This window comes from Rhinopithecus bieti, unplaced genomic scaffold (assembly GCF_001698545.2).
Source record: "Rhinopithecus bieti isolate Rb0 unplaced genomic scaffold, ASM169854v2 scaffold_62788, whole genome shotgun sequence".
NCBI lineage: Eukaryota > Metazoa > Chordata > Mammalia > Primates > Cercopithecidae > Rhinopithecus > Rhinopithecus bieti.
The window spans coordinates 208,984-220,161 of record NW_016823884.1 but is presented as its reverse complement, the minus strand read 5'-3'; the positions used below and the strand labels follow the sequence as shown (position 1 = coordinate 220,161).

General features: G+C 38.2%; 1 protein-coding gene across 1 annotated transcript in view; it reads right to left on the bottom strand.

The window, feature by feature from the left end:
- Positions 1 to 4,473: 4,473 nt before the first annotated feature.
- The window catches only part of KLHL2 (kelch like family member 2), a 116,878-nt gene continuing 110,173 nt past the window's right edge, over positions 4,474 to 11,178 (bottom strand). Inside the window, exons 17-18 of the mRNA XM_017861958.1 lie at positions 9,615 to 9,758; positions 4,474 to 5,595 (exon numbers count right to left, since the gene is read on the bottom strand). Of these exons, the coding sequence (XP_017717447.1) occupies positions 5,567 to 5,595; positions 9,615 to 9,758 (173 nt within the window). The 3' untranslated portion in view covers positions 4,474 to 5,566. The remainder of the gene's footprint in view (positions 5,596 to 9,614; positions 9,759 to 11,178) is intronic.

Genomic DNA, 11,178 nt, shown 5'->3' with positions numbered 1-11,178 from the left:
CCCGCCCCGTCTTCTCGGCGCGGTGATTGGTCTGTGCAGTTGCCGACATCGTGTGACTCGCGGGAAGGAGCGCCTGGCGGTCCCAGCCATTGGCTCCGCGGATGGAGTGAGGATAGTGAGACCCGCAGGGCCAGCCAATGGCAGGCGCCGCAGGGCGCCAGGAGGTGAGGAAGCGTGAGAGCGCGTCACGGCGTGAGGGGGCGGGCGCAGACGGATGGCCGCCCTGCCCTGCCGCGCGGAGTCGCCTTGGCAACTGCGGTCCCCGCAGATTGGCAGTCAGAGCCTGCGCTGTGCTGGGGAAAGTGTCGCGCCAGCCGCCGTCCGAGTACTTTTATTTCAAATGTGACCTGTGTAGCAGCCGCAACTCCCAAACCCGGGAGCAAAGAGTATAAATGAGTCTTAAAATCTATGTTGACTGTTTTGTGTTTCTAGACACCGTTGCCTTTTTCTGGTCTACCTTTTAGATTTAGATCTTTCGTCTCCCTTGTTTCCCCAGCCTACGTATCCTTTAATAAATCCCTGTATTTTGAAAACGGAGAATTTCAAACGCGATTATCGTCATTTTGCAGATGAGAAATAGAGACTGGGAAAGATTTAAGAAGATTGAACATCAAGGGAGATTTCGGCTCCCAGGACCTTGACCTCGCTACGTGAGCTGAGAACGCCCAGGTGTTGTTGCAGTTGCTGTGCTGGACGATGAGGGCCCGGGGGCGGGGGCTTGACGCAGGTCTTTGCAGCTCTAAGCTCAGTTTACGCCATCTCTCAACATTAAAATATTGTGTACTGGGGTATAATAATAAAACTGTGTACAGATGCATAATATACTAAAACTTTCACTTAGTGGAAAAGGGGCCTTTAAAGAAAAAACCGCACGGGGCGTCATTTGGGCTAGTGAAGGCCCTTTTTCCTCCATCTTTGTTAAGGTATAATTTACAAAAATTGTGTTTACGGCGCACACATGATGTTTTGATTATGTATATATTGTGTCAAATCACAGCTTCTGAAAACAGAACACTATGGTTTCACTCCTCCATGCTTTTGCTTAAACTGGCCCTTCTGCCTGGAATAATCAGCCATCTCCACGCCGCCCCATTAATTCAGGTGCTATCTCCTTGAGGAAGTTCCCTCTTGAAAAGTGTGCTTTTTAGATTCAGTGTGACCTGTACTCATTCGTCTACCCCTTATGTTTGGCACACACATTCTTTGTAAAGTATCACGACAGAGGTCACGTCAAATAAAAAGAAATGGGATCTGTCCCTTGGTTGTGTCAGCCCTTTCTTTAGGATGCCTTTAGAGTGGTCTCTGAAACAGTCCCTACATAGTTCATCAAATTAATCTGGGAAAAAGGGGTGGGGGGAACGAAAAGAAACCAAGCTTGTGGCACACTGAGGATTAATCGTTAGGTCAACTTGCTGTCTGATCCCTTCCTCATAATTGTTTGCCTATTGCTTCAGAATCATGTAGACCCTGTTACAAGGTTATATATAGTTTCCCCTAACTGCTCTACAGACAACCTGAACATTATGAAACGTTGAGTTTGTGCTTTGAGATAATCTTTCAGGTCCTTCATACTGATGAAACTACTGACTCAGCTGGTCTGAAGGACCACAAGGAGCTGACTCACCAAAGAATGCAGTTCCCACATCCTGATGATTTCATCCCCCTTACCCGAGCCAATCAACGACCCTAATTTTCCAGCCTCTTGCCCTCCAGGATCCCCTTAAAAACCCCAACACAGAACTCCTCAAGGAGATGCATTTGAGGGTCTCCTCCCATCTCCTCTCGGCACCCTGCCATCACTAAACTCTTTCTCTGCTGCAAACCTTGCTGTCTCAGTGTATACTGTGCAGTGGGCATATGAATCTGTTGGTCCTGTAGTGGATACTGTGGCACGCCACCCAGATCCCCCTCTTCAAGACCTAAGCAGGCATTCCTCCAGCTGCTGAGTACTGCCAAAGAAAAGCACCTCTCCCCACGGGTATACCCCCTTTCTGGGGAACAGCTAGTCAAGTAACTGGTTGAAAGAGGGGTATAAAAGCCCTTAAACCAATGTAGGACTACTTTGCTTGGGCATCCCAGCTCCAGAGTTCCCCATCCTATTGGTTGTGTGATGACTGAACTTTCGCCCAACTTTTCTCTCTGCCCAAACCTGCTATCCTCTATCAGGTAAGCATCAATGGCACACACTATCAAGCCAGACTTCCTAGGCTTGGCATTTTATCAGCAGTGGGTAAGTTACTTCTCTCTCTTATCTGGTACTTCTGTAAAATAATAATACCTACACCTCAAAGAGTTCTTTATGATGATTACATAATGTATGTAAAGTCCTTTGCACAGTCTCTGGCATACAAGATATGATCAGTACATGTCAGTAATTATTTCTGATTTGGAATACTACCATAGTATTACATTTTCTAAATCAGAGCAGGTGTAGGTGTATGGAGAGGTCAGATTATTTTAAACCTTAAAGGCTTAGAGCTGGAAAAAAATGCTGATGCAGCAGCTCAACTTACTTATTTCCCTACAATGAAGATTAACAGGGGCTCAGGGAACAATAGCTGTAATTTATTGAGGGCCCTCTAGATTTCAAGCATAGGGACATGCATCATTTCTTTCAAATGCAACAATAACCTTGTGACACAGACACTAACTACTGCCGTTTTAAAAACAAAATAAGGGCTAGAGGTTAACTAATGTGTTGAAAGTCACAGCTAGCAATTGACAGAGGGAGCTGCAAACCCAGAACCCTTTTGTTGCTATGCCCATGGGCTTTCCAATATACCACACTGCTTTTTTCCTTAAAGCCAGGATTAGAACCCCAGAATCTTGACTCAAAGTATGGTTCCATTCTCCAATGTAGCCTCCTCTCCAAAGTGAGACACTGGCAGCCATGTAAGTCAGTAGGAGGCAATTTGCTTGAGACAAAACTGAAACAAGATGGTATCAGCACACTGCTACGTAATATCACATGACCCTTTTATACCTGATAAAATAAGTCTCATAACGAATCAGCAGTTAGGATTACAAATACCTGGGTCCTCATGCTATAAGGAACAATAGAGATAATACCAGGAATCAAACACAAGACTCCATAAGAAACAGGGAGCAAACTGATAGTCTTCTGACAGTAAATACACCATCTGCCTTCATCATAGTCATCACTGCTTTCAGCCAAGAAGGCATAGATTCAAACAAAGCAGGCAGACGAGTTGCTTCACAACGCAGGTATGTGGATCCAGCCTTGAACTCTGCTCAAACCTGGGGCTGCCTCCTTGACAGGATTTCTAAGACACCTCTCTGCCTTAACTTATGTTTCATACAGTAATGGAACAGGCTGAGAACACTTCCATATATGCCTTTAAAAACATTTCCAACTGGAAAGACAAAGGTTGGCATAGGGGAAGGAGATATGTCTAAAGTCTCTGAAGTCATAGATATGAACCCAGCTACTGACAAACCTTGGCAAAATACAGTGTAGCTATTAAAGCTTCAAAGATTAAGAAAGTAAAGACAGAGGTATTTGACATGCTATGTGGTTAAGACTTTGTTACTTTAATAGGCTGAGATTACATTTTAAGAAAAGCTTTAAAATTTTTCAGATAAATCATTGATAGATTCACAGTTTCATGAAACATTAGTGTTTGGAACTGATCAGGAAAGACAGACCTCATACATTTTTCTTGATGCCTCTGTCAGAAACAGCCGACAGTACTCCCAAGTTCATTAGACCTTCAACATGTTTTTTGACAATGATGTGCTGTAAGGCTACACTAAGGCAGAAATTCATGTTTTCATCAACTCAGCATAGGCTTTTTCTGATTAAATTCATTTATAATGGAAAGTTCAACTAAGTATGAAATATGGCTCCATGTTTACATTTAAATTGAAATGTTATCATAGCAATCTTTCCTCTTATCAACTGTTCTAGCAACAGCTCATGCCAACTTTTTTAATTCTTGAGGAATGGTCACAATATTCCATCACCTCCTTCTTCCCCCTCTTCCCTTCCTCTGCTGTGCCAGCACCCCAGCTGCTTACCTGACTCCACTATTCCTATTTCCTCAATTCCTTTTATTTGGTATCAAAAACCACAGTTTCTCAGTTACTTTGGAGTATATTTTTTCTTTGACTTTCTTTTTGGTCTAATGCTATTTGTTTTATCCTTATCTCATGACTTACCCATATCAGGGACACAAAAATACAAAAAGTTTAAACTTCACCAATCCTTGACAGACCTCTCCTTGATAGTTGAGGTTGCTTTTCCTTGGAAAGAGAACCATTTTTATTGACTTTGGTTATTCATTTAATAGTTTTGTCTTATAGGTCAGGTCACTTTGGCAATAAATTAAAAACGCAGATTTCTGAAGTGACAAAATGCAAACTTTATAAAAGAGCCAAAAAAGAAAAAAAAAAAAAAAAACAGGAAACTTTCTTAATACAAAACTAAATATATAAAAATCAAGAACACTGTGAAACAAATAATATACAAACCTTTATTCAAAGATAATTCAAGAAAGACATGTTTTGGTCATTTTTAAAGTGAGATTAATTGAAGATCTCAGAAAAACTGTATCTGATCAACACACATGGCTACTCACAGAAAGTTCTCTCTTCTGTTAATAGCAGCTAAATTTATACACACAGAAAAATTCTTAAGACCATGCAAATTCAGTTGAATTCCATACATTCATTATATTCATCAAAAACCTGCAGTAATGTTCATGCCAAAGTGTTAATTTAAGAAAAAAATTAAAAATACACACCAAAACATGACCAAGATTAAACTAAAGAGAATTAATAAATAAGCATAATTTATATTTTATTTTAAAAAGTTTGGCATCACACATATTCAAGTGTGTTACACCAGGTCCATTCCTCAGAAGTGGCATTTAAAGTGTTAAGCATTGTTAAATATCAAAAAATACAACTCTGTTTTACAATGTAGTACTGGCATAATTCAAAGTACTGTGCCAATTATAAATAGTATAATCAAGTTTCAAACATCTTTTCAAACATATTTAAAGGAAAGCATATAGACACACATTTATATGCACATAATTTATTATATTCATGTAATCAAAGTTATTTTATAAAAGCAAACAGTTTATCCCTCAACTAGTTTGTATACTTACGTAGATTTTAATATCTGTTCAAAGATTTTCAGTTCTTGGTATACAGATTTTTAGAAGAAATAAAGATAAAATTTAATTTTACAAGAACACGCATCATTTCATCCTCCTTCACAAAATAATCCGTAGTCATTCAAGGTTGATAAGAACTAGTCTTTATGAAAGCAACTGTTGTCTAAAGACTACAGATTAAGTCCTGCAGTCCAAGTTTCTTATGAAAATTCAGTCAGCTGCTGCTCATTGCAGAAAAAGCCTACACGGTGCTTCTACCAAAAATAATCTTCAGTATCCGAGGCCTATAAAGGCAGACGATCTTATCTTCTGCTGAGACGTAAAGTGCAGCTACAAGTGGAGAAGTGCTAGATTCTCAGTCACTTCAGAAATACTTGTTGAAGGCTGTTTCTCATGTATAAATATGCTGAAAATGTCCTTCAGGCTCATAATGGTTTATCAATAACTGTGACCCCTGAGCAAAGAAATGAAGAGATAAAAAAGAAGTCACAGGCAGCATTCTGTATCTCTGAGAAAACACTCAATTCTTTATTATAATACGAAGGCAGGAGGAACCATACAAATCATGTTTCAGAATCTCTTTCTTAAACTTTAGTAGTATTATCATTTTAATCTAAATGACAGTGAAATCTCTGTTTAGTTATGGACTAAATATAAGACTATTTAATCCAGAACTAGTCTCTTCCTCTTTGTAGTTACAATTTGGAAAACATACACAAAAGGGAACACAGAAACTTTTGAGCATGACGGGTATGTTCATTATCTTGATTGTGGTGATGGTTTCATGGGTATATACTATGTCAAAAGTAATAAAATTATATACTTTAAATATACAGTTGACCCTTGAACGACATGGGGGTCAGGGGTGCTGACCCTCCCATGTATAATTTTTTACTCCCACACAATTCAACTATTAACAGCTTACAGTTGACCAAATGCCTTACTGATATGGTCAATTAACATATTTTACATGTAATATATGTTATATATGTCATAACATGTTATGTGTTATATATTGTATTCTTAAAGTAAGCTACAGAAAAGAAAATGTTATTTAAAAAGTCATAAGGAAGAGGAACTATATTTACTATTCATTAAGGGGAAGTGGATCATCATCAAGGTCTTCATCCTTGTCTCTTCACATTGAGTAGGCTGAGGAGGAGGAGAAAGAGGAGAGGTTGGTCTTGTTGTTTCAGGGGTGGCAGAGGCGGAAGAGGTGGAGGAGGTGGAAGGGAAGGCAGGGGAAACAGAAGAGGCAAACACACTTGGTGCAACTTTAAGGAAATACACTGTAATTCCTGTCTGACTTTTTTGTTTTTTTCATTTCTCTAAAAATGTTTCCATACAATACCAATCCTCCTTCCACCACTTTCTTCAGTTACAGTGCACATATCATAGAAGGGCCCATTTCATAAAATAAGTCATAAACAGTCTTGAATAACCAGAACCCTTTTGCCAGACTGTCTAAAGTCCGTTTGTTTTCTGGCATTGCTTCTACGTCTTCTTCATTGTCTGGCAGTGGTTAAGAAGCACTCATCTCCGTCGAGTCATGTTCTGTTAATTTCTCTGGTTTGGTAACTATTAGCTCTTGAATTTCTCCAAGATCCATACCTGAAATCCTTCACCATCAACCTTTATAGTCACATCCACGATCTCTTTCATGATTTCTTTGACTGGCTCTGTCATAACTCCTGTGAAGTCATACACAACATTTGAACACAGGTTTTTTGTTTTTTTTTCCAGGAGGAATTTATTGTTTTGGATTTGATGACTTTCATAGCTTTTTCTATAACAACAATGATATATTCAATGGTGTAATCCATCCAGACTTTCATGTTTTCTCTGTTGATATTCTCTTCCATAGCATTGGCAATTTTTTTCCATAGAGTGCCATATATAATGAACCTTTAAGGTTCCTCTGGTCCCTGATCTAGAGGCTGAATTAGACACATTGTGTTTAAGGGCAAGTAGACCACTTCTATGCCTTTGGTGTTGAACTCATGGGGTCCTGGGTGGCCAACGGCACTGTCCAATATCAAAATAAAAAGCAGTCCCTTACTGGCAAGGTAATTCCTGACTTCAGGAAGAAAGCACAGATGGAACCAATCCAGGAAAAGAGTTCTTGTCTAGGTCTTGGCAGCTGGTATTTATATTTTCCCTTCAAGGATTTGAGGGTTAGCAGCTTTTTAGATAAGAGCAGTCCAAATCATAAACCCAACTGCATTTGCACAAAATAGTAGAGTTAGCCTATCCCCTTCTGCCTTAAATTCTGGTGCTCACTTTCCTTTGTAATAAATGTCCTTGGTGGGACATTTGTCTGCATTAAAAACTTTTTCAGGCAGACATCCATGCTCCTCAACAACTTTCTTAACAGCATCTGGGAGCTTATCTGCTGCCCCTTGTTTGACAGAAGCTGCTTCTCCTGTTATCTTGACATTTTTTGAGCCAAACCCCTTTCCAAAATTATCAAGTCATCCTTTGCTTGAGTAGTCTGAGGAAATTCTCCAGTTTCAGATCCTTCACCTTCCTTTTGCTTCAAGTTGTCATATAATGACTGCTTTTTCTCAAATCATATTAGAGTTGACAGGTATGCCTTTCTTACAGCAATCCTGCACCCACCAAAACCAAAACCAAAAAATCAAAAATAATAAAAGTTTAAAAATTAGCCGGGTGTGGTGCCACACCCCTGTAATCCCAGCTACTCAGGAAGCTGAAGCATGAGAATCATTTGAATCTGGGAGGCAGAGGTTGCAGTGTTCTGAGATCACGCTGTTGCACTCCAGCCTGGGCGAGAGTGAGATTCTGTCTCAAAAAGAAAAATCCTTCACCCACATAAAAGCTGCATGTTCAACACAAGATAAAAAGGGATTTCACAAAAGTGTGAAGTTTTCAAAACTGCTGGGATGGCTGCAAGGATGGCTTCATGAATTTCCTTTTTCCTTTTTACAATGATCCCGACCCTGGATTCATTTATTTTGAAATGGTGGGCAAGTGCAGCAGCAGACCTCAGTCCATGGTTTATCTCAAGCAATTCTGCTTTTTCTTGTCATGTCATGACTCTTCTCTGCTTCGTTGGAGCACTTCCCAGCATCATCACCAGTGGCACTTTGCATGGGTCCCGTGGTGTTATTCAAGGTTTATGATATTGCAGTAAACATGATGAAAAATAACGCAGAACCATGAGAGAGAACTTTTTACTGAGATACGGTCACTGAAGAGACAAACTGCTCTTTCAGAGGTGATGAGCGCCCCACAGCTTTTTAAGTGGATACTCACAACAGCTGAGCGCACTAATGCAGCAACAGGAGATGGCTACAAAATTATTATAGTAGTACAGTAACATACTACAGTTAATTTCATGCAGTTATGATTTAATATTGTATCTTTGTGGTTTGTTCACATTTCTCTGGACTGTGAATGACACCATCTATGGTTTGCAGGTGTTTGTTCCTGTAAGAGTTTGTGTGCATATGTTTTGATAAATTTTAACTTTTGTAATAGATTTTGGATATTTTGTAGTAAATGATAAAACAGACTAATATCTACATATATTTTGTGTTCATAATCTTACTTAATTTTTTCAATATTCCTAGGTTATGCAGTTTATCTGAGTTTTTTCAAACTGTTACAAATCTCCAAAAAAATTTTTCCAACATAGTTATTTTTCAAAAAAAATCCACATATAAGTGGACGTACACAGTTCAAACCTGTGTTGTCCAAGGGTCAACTGTACACTATGTATTCTGTCAGTTTATACCTCAATGAAGTTGTTTTAAAAATTAATCTAGTATTCAGCCATGTTATATTGGAATTCTACTGTACCTAGTTCTTCTAAGTGCTGTTTTGAATGATACATAAGCAACAGTAATGGTTAATTAGTTTAGACATTTTCTTTCTCCACTATTGGATCAATTTTGTTACAGAAAATTATACTATTAAAAGCCAGATAAATATCACTGAAATAAATAACAGTTTAAAGATTCACGATAAAATTTATTAAAATTATAATTTATCTTACTAAGAGAATGGAACAAAAAATCACGTTTTATAACTCAACCAGTACTATGCTTAAGAAAGAAAAATTATTCCACAGCCTCACTATAATACTGTCTCATGGAGCCGCACCATGGGGAGACGTAGGAATCCTATCCTATTTCTTGGACATCTCAGGAATTAAAGCCTTGCCACATAGTGAATTCTTCTTCTCTGCATACAGATTTTAGCTACATTAAATTTTATTATATGATTTTGCATATCAAAGACTTGGGATTTTGAATACAAATGACTGTAGAATGACAAAAGTATACTGGTGCTTTATTTCAGAATATACACAGCCAATGTTAATCATCTTAAGAGTAAGATATAAACTATACCTTCAGAAGACTTTATTCTTATAACAGAAAAACTTTGTTAATATAAAAATCATAATGAGGTCATCTTTTTGTATGATAATTGACTTTAGAGACCAGTTACCTGCATAACTTCTCCCTGTGCTCATACACGATGACACAACTGTCCATTTATCGGTTGTTGGGTTATAATATTCTACTGATGCCAAGTTACAGGAACCATCGTCCCCTCCAACAACATATAACAGACCATTAACTGCACAAACTCCTTTAAAAAATTACACAGAGAGAAAACGATTATTTAAAAAAGTTGGATGAATATGAGTATCCCTGTACATGTTTAGTGAGGTAATCCAGAGACACTAATTTCTTTGAAAGGAGGCAAGAAGAGAAAATAGTGAACATGTAAAGAATTCTTTTTATATTAGGATAGCCAGGCACCATGGCTCTCGCCTGTAATCCCGGCACTTTGGAAGGCCGAGGTGGGCAGATCACTTGACGTCAGAAGAGTTCGAGACCAGCCCGGGCTACATGGCGAAACCCCATCTCTACTAAAAATACAAAAATCAGCCAGGCATGGTGGAGTGTGTCTGTGGTCCCAGCTACTCCAAGAGGCTGAAGCAGGAGGATCACTTGAACCCAGGAGGCAGAGGTTGCAGTGAGCCAAGACCACACCACTGCTCTCCAGCCTGGGCAACAAAGCGAGACTCCATCTCCAAAAAAAAAAAGAATTCTTTATTAGGAGACTATAATACCACTTCTAAGCTCCTACTGATTGTCATTTATGCAGTAGTTACTTTATATATGCATTATTGTACTTAATTTTCACAACATTATAGGTTGGAAACTATTTTGACTCTCATTTTATTTTTTTAAAATAAAAAGTCAAAGTCAGCTACTTAGGGAATCCTAAGGAAGAAAATATATGTTAGTAGAAGGTAAAATATTCTTAATTTTAATTATCACACTAAATGGTTAGCTATGTTATCTCCCTTTAAAGCAGAGAATATTATTTATCTATTAAAATAACTATTTTCTTTGCAAAAATTCAAAATATCTAGAAAAGTATAAAGAAAAAAAGATGACCTCCAACCTTATGTCACTTAGAATAATGACCACTAAAATTTTGATCTCTACTCTGGCTAACTTTTCTCTACGCATATATACTCAGATACTTTCTTTTTTAACCCCAAAGTAGCTCACACTACACATGCTACTTTATTAAATAACTTACCCACCCTGGCCAACCAACATACTTTGGAGAGTTCCTCAAGTTAATAAATGTAATGTTTATGTACGATATCATCGTAGTTTATTTAATCATTTTTTTTACTGATGGATATTTAATTTTGATTTTTTTGCTGTTACCAATGATGTTGCAATGAACAAAGATCCCCTGAATAGTGTTTTGCACACTTGAGCAATTTTTCCTAATATAAATTATTAGAAAGAAAACTGCTGAGTCAAATGGTAAATGCTTTTAAAAGCTAATTCAGTGTAATTTTTTAAAGTACATTTAACATCTTATAAAAAGTTCAGTGCTACTATGAACTTGTACTAGAGGGCATCAAAGAATCCAGAATGCTGCCCAAATCTACAAAACTTTGTAGGAAAAAAACTCATACCATTTTCAGTTGTTCAGATACTTAAAAGCCAAATGCTGCTGCCACACAAGCTCCATACAGTAG